This window comes from Castanea sativa, chromosome 2 (assembly GCF_040712315.1).
Source record: "Castanea sativa cultivar Marrone di Chiusa Pesio chromosome 2, ASM4071231v1".
NCBI lineage: Eukaryota > Viridiplantae > Streptophyta > Magnoliopsida > Fagales > Fagaceae > Castanea > Castanea sativa.
Genome location: NC_134014.1, coordinates 45391732 through 45410815, shown reverse-complemented (window position 1 = coordinate 45410815; position 19084 = coordinate 45391732). Strand labels below are relative to the sequence as shown.

Here is a 19084-nt window from a genome sequence, read left to right as displayed (position 1 = left end):
AATAATTTTTTATTTGTAGTTGGCTAAGGTTTGTAAGTCTTTCTTTCTTTTTGTTAATCCAACTTGCGTATTGGACTACAAACTTTGAAAACCGGATGTGAACGAATCCTGATTTCTGTTCCTTTGCCAGCAGTAAAAAAATGTTAAGTCCATGCCGTGCCTAATAATAATAATAATAATAGTCCGTGCCGTGCTGTAAAAAGTATGGAAAATGCCGGTAACACAACTTTTATACAATTTTTTTTCACGACTTATTACAAATTTTAAAAAAGTATGTTCCGAAAGACCTCTGCAAATGCGCAGTTGACGGGAACAGTGCTTGTCGTGTTTTACCCTCCTTTGATTCTTTATTTCTTTTTTCTTTGTCGCGAAAGAATCCTATTCTTTCCTCTCTTCTTGTTTTCTCTGCTTTGTTTCTTTCAGCTCCTTTTCCTTAAGAGCACAAAGAAACTAAGAAGAAATTGAAGGGTTGCCGTGTTTACAAGTTTCGCAGTTATATATAAGTGATACTTCAGCTTCGTAATTTTCAGGTATCGCTGCTAATTTAAGTTGTACTGTGCTGCAGTTTTTCATTCATTTGAAAGCAGATCTACAATATATCCTTAAACAAAATTATAATAAAGTTTCGATTTTTTGGGCGTTTTTGGGTAGAGGGAAGTCTATTTTAGTTCGTTTCTAAATTGGGTCTCGAAATACTATATTGAATTTACAATCTCTGATGACTTGGGTTTATTTGGCGAGCGAAGCAAAAGTTTTTTAGAGTTATGGCAGTATCAATGATTGTTGGAGGGGCTACTCTTGGGGAAGCATTTGCAGAGGTCTTTGCGGTGTTATATGACACAGTTAAGAAGGTGGGAAACAAAGACTGCTCCTTCAATCCCTGTATTAAAAACCTCGAATTCACGCTAGATCGTTTATTGCCTATAGTCAAAGATATAAAGCGATCAATCAACCAAATTGATCTCCCAGAAAAGAAAACAAAGAGATTGATCGAAGAAATGAAGATAGGCGAGAAGCTAATTCGCAAGCGCTCGAAAATCCGGTGGTGGAACTATTGTTTCAATTTCTGTTGCCCCACCGAACTTTGCGAGTTGAACGAGGACATCGCAAGGTTCTGTAAGGATGATTTGGAAGCAAATAGTACAAGGAATGATGAGACGGAGATATCGATGAACTTGAATATTGTTACTCTAGAAAAAGAGGATTCTTCGAACTTGTATAGGCCAAAGGCATTTTGTGCGGTTCGTAGACCGCCTAATTTTACAGTGGGGTTTGATATGCCAATGATGGAGTTGAAGACACTGCTGTTGAAGGAAGAGGTGAAGCAGCTTCTATTGACCGCTCCTGCAGGATGCGGAAAGACAACATTAGTCCAAATGCTTTGCCAGGATAACCAAATTAAAGGTACTTTTTATACACAGCTAATCTCACATAAGTGTAAGTCTATTAAGTGTAAGTCTGTGTGCGATAAGGTATGTGTAATAATCACCACCCTTAAAGGGGCCATTTTAATATTTAAAATCAATTATAAATATTTATTTGCAATTTATTCTTCTTGCTTTTTGTTATGTAGCAATATTAATAGAGTTTTTATATTTATGTTTTGCTAGTATCTACTTCTCAATTGATAATATCACTAATCCAAGATTTTCTTGTCAAGTAATCTATTTTAAGTAGGATTTTATCATTTTGAATTTTGAACATTTTATTTTTCGTGGAAACAACTATAACACGTTTTGTTAGTAAAATTCTATAAGAGATAAACATATTTAGAAAGACTTAAGTCTTTTAGACAAAATTTAGTTACAAAATTAATTGTAACTTAAAGTTATAATCTTACTCAATATTATTTTATTAAATGTGAATTTTGACAAATCTACCTTTGGATTACATCTTTTTCTTATAACCTCTCATACTTGCAAAAATTCTAGAAAATTAAAGATCAATAACTATGTCATCAATAAATTGTTTAAATTGCTAATTTTATAATTTAAAATTATGCATAAAATATAAGCTTATAGATTATATAATAAATAATATTTGATTGACACAAAATTTAATATATGTATTAAAAAAGTAAAGAACATGAAATTCAATAGTTAAAATTTCAAAATATGTAGTAATTTTTATTTTATTGAGTAAGTTTGTGGCTTAAAGCTACAATTAATTTTGTAGCTAAACTTTATCCTAGTCTTTTTATATAATCAAAATTGTTAGAGAACATATAAAGACAAAGTTTAGCCACAAAATTGGCTACAACCTTACTCAATATCTTTTTTATTGAATGTGAATTTTGACCAATCCACCTTATATCCTTCATGTTTGCAAAATTTTTAGAAAATTAAATATTAATAGTCATGTCATCAATAAATTTTTTAAATTGCAAGATTTTGTAGTTTAAAATTATGCATAAAATATAAGCTTATAGATCATATAGTAAATAATATCTGATTGACACAAATTTGACATGTGTATTAAGAGCGTAAAGAACATGCAATTCAACGGTTTGATTTTTAAAATATGTAATAATGTTTATTCTAATGAGTAAAGTTGTAACTTTAGGTTACAATCAGTTTTGTAACTAAATTTTGTCCAACATATAATAACATCTAGGAGTAAAACTACATTGAAGCTTGTGGTGAAGAGGGGGGGGGGGGGAATTCTCAAATATTAGCTTTTTACTCTTACATTTACTTAAAATTTTCAAAAAATATATGGTTGGCCACTCCAAACTCCTAAATATTAGATTTTTACCCTTAAATTTACTTAAAGTTTTCAAATGATGTGAAGTTGGCCAGCGAAACTCTTCTTATTTCTTGTATGACACTTCCAAATTGGTTCAATATTTATATTTACTATTATTTTGGCCCCCCAATCTCAAAATTCTAGTTCTGCCCATCCATGAGTCAAGTCACTAGTGAAGAAACAAGAAAGAAGTCGACTAGTACAAAAAATGCACAAGCTCTTGTTACATAGAACATGGGTTGAAGCAAGGGTAGTGAACATATGGGCAATGGCAAATACATGGGAAGATCTCAGACTAACGGGAAATCTGATGAGAAAGGAAAATGATTTCATTGTGGTAAAGAATGCCATACGAAAATGAATTATTGTGCATGGAAAAGATAACAAAGAGAGGCAAATGATCAAAAGAAAGATTATGACAAGAATATAATGGCTACTTGCTCAGGTAAATCAGTAATGGTTCTTTCTTGGGGAAAGGATGAGTGCTTGCATGTTGGGGAGGAAATTGAGTGGGTTGTTCTGCTTCTATCCATTGTACTCTTGACAAAGAGTCTTTACTTAGGGTGAGTTTAGTTTAGCTTTTTCAAAAAAAAATTGGGTTTTTTGAAAAAGTGGGCTATTCAAAAAGTTCAGTATGAAAAAGTGTTTTTTAAAAAAGCTGGATGTTTGGTAAAAGCTATTAAAAAATGCTTTTTGAAAAAACTGAGTGTTTGGCTAGCACTTATAAAAGTGGTGGTTTGAGTAGTAAATTACCAAAAAAGACAATGTAAATATAAAGGAGTTTGTTTCATACTTAAATCAACTCCTTTATCATACTTAAATCAATTTTTCTCTTTCTAAAAAAATTATTTTTTTCTCACCAATATTAGCTAATAATAGCCTACCACTTAAGATTTATTGTGAAAGTATTGTGAAAATATTGTGATAAAATTGATACTGATTTTAATTTTAACATACTATTAAAATTATTTTTTTCTTTTTCTAAAAAATTATTTTTTTCTCACCAATATTAGCTAATAATAACCTATCACGTAAGATTTATTGTGAAAATATTGTGATAAAAATTGATACTAATTTTAATTTTAACGTACTATTAAAATTATTTTTTTCTCTTTCTAAAAAAATTATTATTTTTCTTACAAATAGTAGGTAATAATAACCTACCACTTAAAATTTATTGTGAAAATATTGTGATAAATTTCCTTCTTCTTTTTTCCTTTTTTTTCCCCTCTTTTTTTATCCTCCACACACAGCATTTCTTTCTTTTTTTTTTCCTTCTTTTTCCCCTCTCTTTTTTTCTCCTCCACACATATACCCTTACTCTTTTCTTTTTCTTTTTCTTTCATTCTTTCCTCCTTTTTTTTTCCCTGTCATTCCTCCAAACTCCAAAACGTTCCAGAGCTCTCCTTCTTCCTTTTTTTTTTTTTCTTCTTCTCCCGTTTCTCTTAGCACTTCGTCTGTAACACCCATGCACTTCTTCCCTGTTATCCACTATCTCTATCCCCCCCTTCTTTTATTTTCCTTTTCTCCCTCGTTCAAGATCATTCTTGGGAGCTCTCGTTCTCTCTTTTTTTCTCCAGCTCTCATTTTTTTTTTTTTAATTGATTCTAGAACATTCACTAGCTCTCTCTACAATAAGAAAACTTTCCTTTTCTCCCTCATTCAAGAACATTCCAAGGAGCTCTCATCTTCGTGTCATCGCTCATCTTCGTCCCCAATGCAGTCCAGATGAGTCAGATGGCTTCTGTCTTCTGTCTTTTTTTTTTCTTTTTTTTTTTATTGTTATAATTTGATTAATTTTAAAATTGTGTTTTTGAGTTTGTATTCTGATAATCTGATTATATGCTTGAGTTTAGAGATGTTTGAGAGAAAGATTGCTGTGATTGTAGCCGTTGTGTTTGTTCTGTAGTAGAGCAGCACAGAGAGGACCTTTGTAGTAGCATTGTGCGCAATTTGATAATTTAACACTTTCTCCAACAATAATATTGATAAAACGCACATTAGCTTTATCAAAAGGCTCCGAAGAGCTGCTTTTTGCTAAAGTCCTCTTCCTTCACAATTTCAAAACGCAGCTTTTAGTTAAAGCTGCTTTTAAAATTTAACCAAACGCTCATATAATTTTTTGGGTTTCAAAAAGCACTTTTTGGCTTCTAAAAGTGCAAACAAATGGACACTTAGATGGTTTGAGACTTTGGTTTTGTGAAGATGAGCAACAGAAGTTATTCGAAGATTGTGAGAATTGGTGATAGTTGCATCTAAAGTAATGTCGGTTGTAGATTGACTTTGAAAGTTGTGCAACATGTTCCTGAATTGTGTCTTCATCTTATTTCCATAACCACATTGGATAAGCAGGGCTATGACAATTGCTTTAGTAATGGAAGATGTAAACTTAACCAGGGGTCATTTATGGTGGCTAATGGCAAGCTTTGTCGCACTTTCTACAAGACACTTGTGAAGGCGTGTAGAGATGTATTATATGTTGTCAAAGATGAATCATCAAACTTGAGGTACAAAAGGTTGACTCACACAAGCGATAAAGGGTTTCAAATTTTAGCAAAGAAGTCTCTTATTCCCTTTTCTAAGGGTAAAACACTAAACGCTTCTAATCATTTGGAATTAGTCTACTTTGATGTTTGTGGTCCCATTGAGGTGGAGTATTTGGGTGCCAATAGATATTTTGTCACATCTACTGAAGATGCATCAAGGAAGATGTGGGGAATTTGTTGAAGAGCAAAGACCCAAGTGTTTCAGCCATTTCAACAATTTCAAGTTATGGTTAATTAGAGAGACATAGAAACCATTGAAGTGTCACTGTACTAATAATGAGTGAGAGTACACATCAAAAGCACTCAAAGGCTGTTGTTTAGGGAAAAGTTTAAGACATGCTAAGACAGTTCATGGCATGATTTTCAAACTCAGATCATTCAAAGAATTGGAAAATAGAGAAATTCAAGGTTCTAATTCAAGGTTTTTAAAATCAAATCGAGGTTGAACCGTGATGATGTCATAATTAATTTTTATATTAAATTTGTAAATATTCCTTCAAGTAGAAATATCTAAAAAAATTGTATAATACTTCTTTCAATTGAAACATACTTTCAAATTTGTAAATTTGTAAAAATATCTAAAACAATTGAAACATACTTTCAAATGAATTTTCATGATATTATAAAGTTAATAGAAAATAGTACAACATGAATAAGATTGAAAAAAAAAAAACTGTATAATAATCCTTCAAGTAGAAATAATTTTGATTAAATAAAAAATCACTTTTAATTATTGTAGTAATCACAAGTGAATTTAGCAAAGAAAACAAATTTGGTAATATTGAATTAATTGAGATAGAGGTTTTTTTTTTTTTTTTTGAGAAGGAATTGAGATAGAGGTAATATAATTAGTTGAAAAACTATAAATTATGTAAATCTAAATTAAATGTAATAATACTATAAATTATGTAAAATTTATCTAAGTGTTCCGTTGGTTATATTCCAGACAAATTCCGGTTATTCCAATCTCTAAATTGTGGCCTATTCTAGGATATTCCGGATTGTGTTAGATTTTTTTAAACATTGATATTATTTGACTTATTTTAGTCACATATCATATTTTAAAATTTGTTTTGGCTAATTGAATATAATGAAATGTAAAGTAATAAATATATAAATTGTGTATATATCCAGTGCGTAGTCTCAAAACGGTGTACTGAAACACACCGATACCGGAATATCTTGTTCCAATTGTCAATCAAGAATGGTCTTTGGAACGAAATTCAAAACTTTATTTATTTCCTTAGATAAGTAGATGAAAAGAAGTACGACAACAATAATTAAGCCTTATTCCCAAATTTTGGTGGTTGGCTATGAATTGTCAAAAAACTAAGCATGATCGACCACTTGTACTCTTTTCCATTTTTCTATTCTATCCAAAGTCATATTCTCTATTACCTCCTTAATTAACACGTCATTTTAAGAGATGATTAAAAAAAAAAAAGCAATTCTCATTATCTCATATCTTTATAATTGTGTTGATTCTCACAAATTTTTTTGGCCTCACTTCTCACCCTTTCCCGTGATTGGGATTGGGAATTTTGTTCATGACTTGGTCATTATGTGAGTTTTTTTGTGTAATATTATGAGACATGAAATGTGCCTCCAAGGCTGTTTTCTAACTAAATTGTTTTTGGATATATAGGCATGTTTACGAACAATATTCTCTTTGTCAACGTTTCTAAAACTCCCAATGTGAAGGTCATTGTACAAAACCTATTTAGTTATAAGGGTATTCGGCCTAAGTACCAAATTCAAAGTGATGACGATGCAATCTACCAGCTGCCACAAATGTTGAATCATATTGGACCTAATCCTATATTGTTGATCCTGGATGATGTCTGGCTTGGATCAGAATTCCTTCTTGAAAAGTTAAAGTTTAATATTCCAAACTTCAAGATTTTGGTTACTTCAAGAACTGCATTTCCAAGATTTAAACATACATATAACTTGAAACAACTAAACGATGTGGATGCAATGACTCTTTTTTGTTACTCTGCATTTTTACAAGATGAGAGCTCTTACATTCCAGAAGAAGATATCAAAAAGGTACTTTGGTGAATCTGTGATATATATATATATATATATATATGAAGATATACACCTTTTTTTTATGGGTACATGCATAATACCAAATGTACTTTGCCAAAATCATTATTCCTACTTAGACATACTTTTAAGCTTGCTTGTTTTGTTTCCAATAACCCAACTTTCCAAAACGAGACTGCAAAGAAGGGGGGAAATTTGTCACACAAACTGTGTTTCATATTTCTGAACAATTAATGTCGTTTAGATAATTTAAATCTTGGAAAAAATTACCCTTGTCGAACTTTGAACAATAATTGAGTTTATTTGGTTCCTTGAATTGCAGATAGTAAGAGGTTGTGGGGGGTGCCCATTGGTCCTTAAAATGATTGGCAGCTCACTGTGTGGCCAACATGCAGTGGTATGGCACAGTAGGCTTTTGAAATGGTCTGATGGTAAATTTTTTTTCAATTCCGATACCGAGTTACTTCCTCATCTTCAAAAAAGCCTAGAATTTCCAGATGACAAAATCATTATCAAAGAGTGCTTCTTGGACCTAGGTTCATTTTCGGCAGAACAAAGGATCCCTGCTGCTACCCTTACTGATATGTGGGCAGAATTATACGAACTAGATGAAGATGGCATCCACACAATTGCCACTTTGCAAGAACTCACCCTACGAAATCTGGCTAAACTTGTGATGACAAGGTACGCTAGCTTTTTATGACCTTTTATGGCTTAAATTAACTTTCGATGGCGATTGATAATTTGTTATTATAGTTTATTTGACCTGTCGGCGGCCAAATTTGGACTTTTGTATTCCGTTGATGTGAATTGTGATTACAACAAAGAGCCAGAAAGAAAGAAACTTATACCAAACTAGAAACTTATACCAAACAAATTTGGACTTCTTTCAATTACTCTGCCCAGGAAAAGAGAGGGATTTCAACTTTTATTGGTCTATAACTTTCTTTTTTTCGATAGGTAATGAAAAATTTTATTAATAAGAAGCCAACCTGAGTACTTTGGGGATGTACTGTGAGGACAAAAATCAAAAACTAAAATTACAATGATCAAATAAAACAGGAATGGAAAGACAAGTAAAATGCAACAAAGCCACACTCCAAACAAGGAGAGTATGGTAGAAGAAATACTTAATCTCTAGCAAGAACCGTTCACATCCATCAAAACATCTAGCATTCCTCTCACTCCAAATACACCACATCAAACAATGCAGCACGAGTCTCCAAAAGCCTATATTGTGATGACGCCCAAACTTACCTTGCCAAGACTCAAACAACTCAATTATCTTATGTGACATAATCCAGCGAATTCCAAACAAACAAAACATCAAAGACCACAACTGTAATGCTATGAGACAATGAAGAAGAAAATTATCCACCAACTTCCCACACCTCTTACACAAATAACACCATTCAAGAACAGTAAAACGCCTTTTGCGAAGGTTATCTGTTGTAAAATCTTACCTAAGGAAGTAGACTATAAAATAAAAAATGAAAAAAAAACTACCCTTGGAGGAACCTTCAATTGCCTCACCATTCTCCAAGGGAAAGAAGTAAGAGTACGAGGGTAGAAAGAAAGGTAAAATCATATAACCTCAAAGCCTCTACTCCTAGCTGGTTTTCAACAAACCTTGTTAGGACCAACCCCCCTCACAGTCAAAGAGTAGACAATGCCCATAAACAGATCAAAAGATTCTTGCTTCCAATCCTGTGGTGGACAACGAAATCGAACATCCCAATGAATCCTCCTACCAGACCAACCCATAACCTTCGCCATTGAAGCATCCCTTGCCTTACTAAGATAGTAAAGTTCTAAAAAAGCCTCTTTGAGAGTACAATTCCCACACCACACATGCTTCCAACACTTCACTCTAGTACCATCACCCACTTCATACCGTAGGAGTTTAGAACAGTTCAACTAGCCACTTCTAATAAACCTCCAGAGGTTAACATCATACGCACTTGTCACCTTTTTCGTGCACCAACCACCCCAAACATTCTAATACTCCGCCTCTATAACCTTCCTCCATAAAGCATTTGTCTCTATGCCAACCACTTGCCTAACAAGGTAGAGTTAAAACTTCTCAAATGTCTTATACCTATCTCCCCCAAGCTGCATAGGCCTACAAACCTTAGCCCATTTCACTAGGTGTAATTTAGAGTCATCATTAATGCCACTTCGAAGAAAATCTCTCTGTAATTTCTCCATGCGATTAGCCACCTCCCCAGGAATGGGAAAAACGGAAAGAAAATAAGTAGGTAAGGAGGATAGAGAACTTTTAATGAGAGTTACCCTACCTCCTTTAGAAAAATAAAGTTTCTTCCAACCTACTAGTCTCCGCTCCATCTTCTCCAAGATAGGATTCCATATTGAAAGCTCCTTGAATTTAGCACCTAAAGGAAGGCCCAAATATTTCAAAGGAAGGGAAGAATCCCTATAACCCAACAACCCTACTAGATTATCCAAATTGTGCATGTCTCCAATTGGAACCAACTCTGATTTCCCCAAATTAATTCTTAAACCTAAAACCTCCTTAAATCTAGCCAGAATCTCCCTCAGAGTAACTAACTAATTAGGGTCAAAATCATAAAAAATAAGGGTGTCATCTGCAAATAATTTTTTTTTTTTTTAGATAGGTAACGAAAAAGTTTTATAAATTAAGAAAAAAGTAGTCAACCTAAGTACATTGGGGATGTGCTATGGGAGCAAAAATCAAGAACCAAAATTACAATGATCTAGTAAAGCAGGAAGGGAAAAACAAGAAAAATATGACAAAACCACACTCCAAACAAGGAGACTATGCAAGAAAAAAGACTTAATCTCTAGCAAGGACCTCTCACATCCCTCAAAGCATCTAGCATTCATTTCCTTCCAAATACACCACATCAAGCAATGCAACACCTGTCTCTAAAAATCTATATTACGATGTTGCCCAAATTTACCTTTCCAACACTCAAACAACTCAAGTACCTTTAATGGCATAACCCAATGAATTCCAAACAAACAGAACACCAAAGACCACAGCGCAAAAGCTATGGGAAAATGAAGCAGAAGATGATCCATCAACTCCCCACACCTCTTACACATATAGCATTAATCAAGAACAGTAATACTCCTTTGGCGAAGGTTATTAGTCGTAAGAATCTTACCTAAAGAGTTTGACCATGAAAAGAAAGCCACCATTGGAGGGGCCTTCAATTGCCACACCAACCTCTAAGGGAAGGGTAAAGTAGGAGTGTAGAAAGAAAGATAGAAACCTCTAAACTCAAAATCTCTACTCCTTGCTGGCCCCTGCACTTTCCAAGAGTAAACAATGGCCATAAATCGATCAAAAGATTCTTCCTCCCAATCCTGCGGTGGACGACGAAATTGAAAGTTCCAATGCACCCTCCCACCAGTCCAACACATAGCCTCTGCCACTGAAGAATCCCTTGCCCTACTAAGGCAGTAAAGATCTGGAAAAACCTCTTTAAGAGTACAATCCCCACACCGCACATGGTTCCAAAACTTCACTCTAGTACCATCACCTACATCATACTGTAGGAGTTTAGAGAAGTTCAGCCAACCACTTTTAATAAATCTCTAGAGGCTAACACCATACGCACTTGTCACCTTTTTTGTGCACCAACCATCCCAAGCATTCCCATATTTCACCTCTATAACCCTACTCCATGGTGCATCTGTTTCTAACCCATGCCTCCACAACCACTAGCCCAGCAAAGCGGAATTAAATGTTCTCAGACGTCTTATACCTAGCCCTCCAACCTGCATAGGCTTACAAACCTTAACCCATTTCACCAAGTGCGACATAGAATCAACACTAACAACACTCCAAAGAAAATCTCTTTTTAATTTCTCCATATGCTTAGCAACCTTCCCTAGTAAAGGAAGAATGGAATGGAAATAAGTAGGTAAAGATGAAAGAGTAATTTTAATAAGAGATACCTTACCCCCCCCCCCTTAGATAAATAAAGCCTCTTAAGACACCATCATCGAAGTACCAACTATATTGCCTACCTAGAACCCTGAAAACTGACTAACAGTTATAGTCACATCCAACATATAGTTCAAAGCCTCCATAACAACATAAAAAAGCAACAGAGATAAAGGATTCCCTTACCGAATCCCTCTAGAGCTTCCAAAGAAATCCGAAAGACTACCATTAAGCATAATGAAAAATTTAGTAGTAAAAATGCAACACAATATCCATTTTATCCATAATGCTAAAGCATATACATTAGAAAACCCCAATTCACATAATCATACGCCTTCTTCACATCCAACTTAAACAACACCCCTGGAATCCCAATTTTTAGTCTACTATCAATACATTCCGAAGCAATTAGGATGGAATCCAAAATGTCTACCTTTCACAAATGCATTCTACGAACCTATAGTAAGACCATGTGCCACCCTTCGAAACCAATTAGCCAACACCTTTGAAATAATCTTGTAAATCCCACCAACTAAACTAATTGGTCGGAAATCCTTAACCTCCACAGCATCAACCTTTTTAGGAATAAGGGCAGGAAATGAAGCATTAAGACTTTTCTCTAACACAGCTTGAGTATGAAAATTCTGAAACACATCCATAATCTCATTCCTCAAAACACTCCAGCAAAACTGGAAGAAAGCCATGGAAAAACCATCCAAACCAGGAGCCTTATCACCATTAAAGACATTAATCACTCCAAACACCTCTTCCTCTTCAAATGGTCTATCTAGCCAAAAAGCATCTTACTCAGAGATTTTGGAGAAATCCACATTATCTAAGACATGTCTATGGATCACATTTTCAAAATAGAGCTGCCAATAGAAGTGAGAGATACACTTTGCTATGGCCTCCGGATCCGAAGACAGTTCTCCATCCACCATAAGCCTATTGATGGAGTTCAATCTCCTATGAGAATTGGCTATACAATGAAAGAATCTAGTATTCTTATCTCCTTCTCTAATACAAAGAACTCTAGATTTATGCCTCCAACAAATTTCTTCCAAAAGAGAAGCTTTTCTAACTCTCATTGGATTCTTTCCAAATCCATCTTTTCCTCTTCTATTAGACCACAACTTTCCTCAATAGTCTATAAATCACTAAGATCCTTCCATGATTATTTTCCCCGTTCTTCTACATTACCAAAAACTTCCACATTCTATTTTTTCAAATTATTTTTCAAAAGCTTTAATTTGTTTGCCAACACAAAACTCGGACCACCATACAAATGATAAGATTTCCACCAAGATCGCACCTTTCCACAAAACCTTCATCCTTAAGCCACATGTTCTCAAATCTAAACAATCTCTTGCCCTATGGAAGGATCCACTTCTAAGACAATTGGAAAGTAGTCTGATAATAGCATAGAAATTTTTCACTAGAAAACAGTAGGAAACTTATCCTCCCAATCTACAAAGAACAAGAATTTGTCCAACAAGAGATCAATCAAGCCTTGCTCTGAAATAAACTAGGAAAACTCACGCATAGTTGCAGTAAAAGCAGTAGCACTAGCACATTTGGAAGGAAATCTTACCACATTAAAGTCACCTCCCACACACCATGGAACATTCCACCAATTGCTCAAGTCAAATAATTCCTCCCATAAAAACCTTATGTTGCCCACTAAGTTGGGAACATAAACTCCAGTAAACGCCCATACAAATTCCTCCACTTTGTCCACAACCCGTGTGTCTCACATCAATAACACCCCTCTAGAAGCTCCACAAGAACCTAAATATAACCAATCAACATGTTGCTCACCCTACAAACTGCGAATCATAGCTCTGGTTAGGGATGTCCAAGCAACCTATAGACCCAGCCAAACCATCCAACCCGATTGGAACCAACCTGTCACGGCTAAATTTGATACCTCCGGTGGTTGGTGACGGGTCTTAACCTCTGAAACCTTACTCCAGCGGGTCAAATGGCGGGTTTTAGTCTGTAAAACCCGAGCCACCTGATTCAACCAACAAATGCTAAAAAAAAGGCCAAAATTACCTAGACCCTGTGACGATCTGGTGCTCCTCAGCTCCGATTTGGCCACACTTGGTCTTCTTTCGCTCAGATCCAGTGGTATTTGCTCAGATTCACTCAAATCCGACCAAGATCTGCTTTCCTCCTTCGTTCAGATTTGCTTAAATTCGACGATATTAGGTTAGATCTGACTCAAATCTACCCAAATTTGGCTATTCTTGGTTAGATTAGGCTCCGATCTACTCAAATCTGGCAATATTCTGTTAGATCCGATCGACCTTCAACTCAGATCGATGAAGATAGATCTTCTCCTCCGCCCACTGCCACTTATTATTGGACTCGACCGAACTGACCGTTCGCTCCCTTAAGCTCGGTCGACTTGACATGTGTGGTTGGCAATCAGTTGTGGGTCTGTTCTTATTCCACCTGACCTGAGTGGGTCGAGTTCGAGTTGAGGCCAAAGACGACCCGGATCGACCCATAGACAATCCTAGGTCCAGTTATCAACTCCATTTTAGTTTCTTAATGACAAACAATATTTGGCCTCGAATTCCTAATTAGATTTCGGTTTGAAAACCTTTTATCCTTCTCATTCAACCCTCTAACGTTCCAAGAAATAATCTTCCCATCCATTGATACACCACCACAGCCCTCTCACCGGTGATACCCCTTATCTTAGCTGACCCATACTCAACATTCAAAGAGGTTATTAAGTTTTTCAATTCTCGCTGACCCTTTTACCCCAATTTAACCACCTTCTTCTTACTAACTACCTCATGCTGTTGTTTATTCTTTTTTCCTGGCCTTTGGGGCTAAAAACATACCTGTAATATGCTCCTCAAGGCCTTCTAATGAAATCCCCACAGATTTCCTAAGTGCCTTAAATTCAATTGGTTACCCATTGTGATAATTGTTTGCTAGCAATTTTCTCCTCATATCCAATCTCCTTCACTGAATTGTGTTCAAATTACAACGGAATTTCAGTGACCAAAGGTACTACAACTAGAGGCTCTCCACTCTGTTCCAAGTCCTTGACCTTTCATCTAATTCCTAAATCTCATCCTTCGACCCAGCAACAACAGACAAAGAATCTACCACATCATCACACTCATCGGCCCAACTAACAATTTGCCCCTTAGTGACAAAGGAGTTATTACCCGGTACAACTTCTTCCTCAATGATTGAGCACTCCGACTCGCTATCTAGAAACCAATAAAGCGACTTTGCTATTAGCCTACCATCACACAATTCCAACATCCAATCTAGAATTAACCATGACTTATCCAAGTCTCCAACCAACTCCCTAATCGTAGGACAAAAGGCATGGATCCCTTCATTCGAGGAAACCTTTGGAAAATCAGATCCAACCGATTCCGAAACCACTTTTTCTTCAAACCCATCTTGTGGCTGAACTGGAGATGGCCAAGACTCCACCACTGGTGAGATGGGAAGTTAGGCATGCCTAATCGACCTCACCTGAGCTTCACCATCGCTATCGGTGAGAGCTACCGGCTCCGATGAGGACAATTCAGATACCGTTGAAGACTCCGCCAATTTCTCAATTATCATAGACCTAGAAACAGGATTATCGTGGTCCATTAGAAGCTTTCGAGGTTTGTTCGGCTTTGGGGTTGAAGGGAACGAGATCTTTTCAGCCTCAACTACTTTCGGGCTTGAAGAGCATAGGCCAATACATGGATTTGAGCATTCACCGGTTTCAAACACTATCGGACTAGACTTACATGGACCCAAAGAGTCTTTAGTATTACCAATTAGGGTGTTTTGGGCCTTCAAAGACTTAAGGCCTGGACCCACATACTCAGGAGAAGCCTTGGTTCCCCGTGCAAGCCATTTAAAGCTATAAACTCCACCCCTAGCACGATCCCAAGACACACAACTGCTTTATCGACCTGAAAATCATCTTCCACCACCTATGCACATAGTTTACCAACCGGAGATATTCGATTGCTAACGGCTTTGTATAATTAAATCCTGAAGTTTCTGCTATCATCCCCACTATTCGAGGCTTCTCATTTTCTCTGCTAATAGCCTATTGCATCTGCTTCATATCCCTTGCCAGCACATAACCTTTCACTGCTTCCACAAAAGATCAAGAGGATTGAATCTCTAAATTTTGCTTATGCAGCTGAGCTACAAATTCCGAACCACCTGAAGCATATTGTGTGGGTGCCAACATCCTTCTTAATTCAAGCCCAAAAGCCCTCCAACCTTGTTGAGCTTTGCCAATAGGGATAATGATAGATCTCTTAAGCCCGCCTATTTTGAGTTCTGTCACTGCTAAGAGCTGACCAAAAGAATTAGAACCTCCTTGCAAAGTGTAAGCAATATCACCTTCCCTAAGTGTAAAAAAAATGCTTGGGATTGACTCCGATCACAGTGTATTCAATATTATTCATTAACCAATGCGCCGCATTCTTGCCCATAAAAACGGATTGCATAAAATATTTTCCCCATTCAAAAATCCTTAAGAGAGAAAAAGTTTCCCCCTTCCTCTGCCACCAACTAGAAAAGCTTAGATTCAATAAAAAAAATCTTCGACAACCACCCGTACTGATCAAAGAAAGGAAAAGAAAAGAAACAAAATTATCTGGCTAATTTGAGATAGCCCCGCCTCCATTTTTTAGACGTAGGAGAGCATCTCACTCACTCCAAAAAATTAGTCTATAAATTCTTGTAATTCTCTATTTACTATTTAAGGGGTTTTTCTTATTTGGATTGGATATTTTTTTAGTTCCGAAATACCTCAACACTCCTAGGTTTAAGTAAAAACAAAACTAAGGATAGTTAGGTAAAAATACATGTTTAACTTGCACTAAAACATTGTCTATAAAATAGAAACACTCTCTATTCAAGTATTTGAAATGTTCCAACTACTTAAACTCACGTTTCAAAAAAAAAAATCACTTTTTTTCCCTTTAATAAGTCTTAACTGTTTCACATTATAAATAAATAAAAAAGTCTTAACAATTTTTATTATTATTATTATTATGGTTTCCTTATTCCTGGTGTACGTTTAGCATTGGCTTAAAAAACCAACTTTTTTACTATTTAGCTTATTTTTGCTACTATTTATGAATTCCTTTGCACTTTTTGGTACTATTCATTAGTTCAACTGTACTATTTTAATGTCAGCTAAATAAATTATTCCCAAATGGACACTTAATCTCACTTTTTTTTTTTGAAAAAAAAAAAAACCTGCTCCTAAGTTAATTTTGTATGGGTAAAATAATTTGTTTGTATATAAATCTCATTGCACCCCTAAGTATTTTGTGATTGAAGAATGCAATAACCCCTAATTATGATGAATGAAAATTATTAACCTTTTAAAAAAAATAGAAGAGTTCTTAATTTTGTTGGATATTAATAAATATATATATGTGTGTGTGTGTGTGTGTGTGTGTGAAAAATGATTTTTTTTTTATATATAAATATTTTCTAAGCTTCTAATTTTCCCATTAACCAGGAAAGATGCAAGTGAGGTCAATAGCTATTACAATGAAGACTTTGTCACACAACATCATATTCTTAGAGAGCTTGCTCTGCATCAAAGTAGCCAGGAGCCTATAGGACAAAGGCTAAGACTGATTATGAACATAAGTGGAAACAATCTACCGAGGTGGTGGATGGAGCAGAAACAACAACTCATCAATGCACGCTTGTTATCTATCTCAACTGGTCAGCACATTTTCTCTCTCCCAAATACACACATACACATTATGTAACCTACATAATATTGAGTGCCAATCACATCATATACAATCAGGGGCAGAGGGAGGGATTTGGATATACACCACTGTCAGTTTCTTTAAGATCTTCTCTCATCTCCTTATGTGTGTGTGTTAAGTATTCTCCAAAAAAAAAAAAAGAGGGCAGAGGGAGGGGGGCCATGAGCTCCTTGACTTTTTAAAAACCCATCCTCTCTCTTATATTTTTGGTAAAAAATTTATCTTTAGATATAAATTAAATAATGGCCCTCCTAGATTTTAACTAAAAACATGTAACACATTTATTTAGATGACTAATACATCATTTTTGTTTCCTCTAATTACTCCTATACCATGAATAACTCATTAATTCAAAGTGTATCTAATGTATTTTATAAAAATAGAAAAGTTTATACATTTATTTCTTTTAATGATTCTTATACCATAATAGTATATCCTAGACACACACACTTTGTTATATGTAAGAAAATAGTATTTGTTAAATAATATTACAAACATATTTTGTGTGTAGGTTATTCTTTGGATTTATTTATTTTATATTTAGCTTGGCCCCCTTAAAGAAATTTTCTCGTGTATACAATGTATTTTTTTATTATTTTTTTTGCAGATGAATCATTCTTGTGGAGCTGGTGCAACATTCAAGCACCTAAAGTTGAGGTTTTAATTCTAAATTTCCAAACAAAGAATTACACCTTACCAGAGTTTGTGGAGAAAGCAAATGAACTCAAGGCTTTGATAGTCAGTAATTATGGTTTCTTTCATGCTGAAATAAAAAATTTTCAACTGCTCTGGTCTCTACCCAATTTAAAGAGAATTAGGTTGGAGAAGATTTCAATTCCTTCCCTTTGCAAGACCCTTGTACCATTGAAGAGTTTAAGAAAAATATCATTATTTATGTGCATTATTGGTACTGCTTTTGAGAATTGTACTATCCAAGGTTCATATGCATTGCCAAATCTAAAAGAGATAAACATTGACTATTGCAATGATCTGGTAGAACTACCTGTTGAGCTATGTGATATTGTCCACCTAAAAAAACTCTGTATCACCAATTGTCATAAGTTGTCTATACTGCCTAAAGAAGCTGGAAAGTTGGTGAATTTAGAAGTGCTAAGGCTTAGGTCTTGTACTGATTTGTTAGAGTTGCCAGAGTCAATTAAAAGCCTCCATAAGTTAAGCATTCTTGACATATCTGATTGCCTAAGCATTAGCAAGTTGCCAAAACACATTGGTGAGTTACGTAATTTAAAAGTGCTGAACATGAAAGGGTGCTTGAGGTTACGTAATCAATTGCCAGAATCAACAATGGATCTTAAGCAACTAAAGATTGTGGTATGTGACGATGAGAGGACCAAGTTATGGGAGCCTATCAAGGAATTCCTCACCAAGCTTAAGGTTGAGGTGGTTAAGAAAGATATCAACTTGAATTGGCTTCTCAAGTAAGATTTTGAGAACCGTTTCTTTTTAGAAAATGTTGTGTTGTGGGTTTAATATGGTCATTGTGGTGTCTATTATCGTTCCTATTTCTTTGGTACGCGTCTTGTAAACAATCCCTTATATCTTTTAGCTGGGTTCTTATTTTTCAGAATAAATGACTGTTGTGTTGTAAGCAAAACATAAATAAGGGAAAGCCCATTAATAAGAAATTTATGTTATTTCGTCAGTTTTATATGTATAGAGTTTGGACTTTGAAGGCCGATCTCCCCCAAGAAACTCATAAAACGTCATTTTCACTCTCTGTTTTTTCTTAAGTTATCCAAAATAGGAATTCTTAAATTATCCGAAATAGGGAATTTAGTGTGTTGTATACGAAAGCATCCCAAAGAAATGAATCCAAAAATACGTGGAAAACTCATAGATCATAGGAACTAATGACTCCAGAAAAATCAATTGGTCGTCCACCAAAATGGACGACATTAAATCACTAGCAAGCCATCAAAGAAAGATAAGTAGCCGTTCAAACACATTCAATATATTCTGTAGGTGATTTACGACTTTTTTTTTTTTTTTTTTTATTCCATGTCAAATTTGAT

General features: G+C 35.1%; 1 protein-coding gene across 2 annotated transcripts; it reads left to right on the top strand.

Moving 5' to 3' along the window:
- Window positions 1-202: 202 nt before the first annotated feature.
- LOC142623620 (putative disease resistance protein At5g66900) lies at window positions 203-18702 on the top strand. Of its 2 annotated transcripts, XM_075797060.1 has the most exons (6): window positions 203-1404; window positions 6937-7340; window positions 7663-7771; window positions 7877-8024; window positions 16790-17001; window positions 17659-18702. In XM_075797060.1, the coding sequence occupies exons 1-6, from the start codon at window positions 765-767 to the stop codon at window positions 18492-18494; spliced, it is 2349 nt and encodes a 782-aa protein (XP_075653175.1). In that variant the 5' UTR covers window positions 203-764; the 3' UTR covers window positions 18495-18702. The 2 variants fall into 2 exon arrangements, with proteins under 2 accessions (XP_075653175.1, XP_075653174.1); XM_075797059.1 differs by having other exon boundaries at window positions 204-1404; window positions 7663-8024.
- The last annotated feature ends 382 nt before the right edge of the window (window positions 18703-19084 follow it).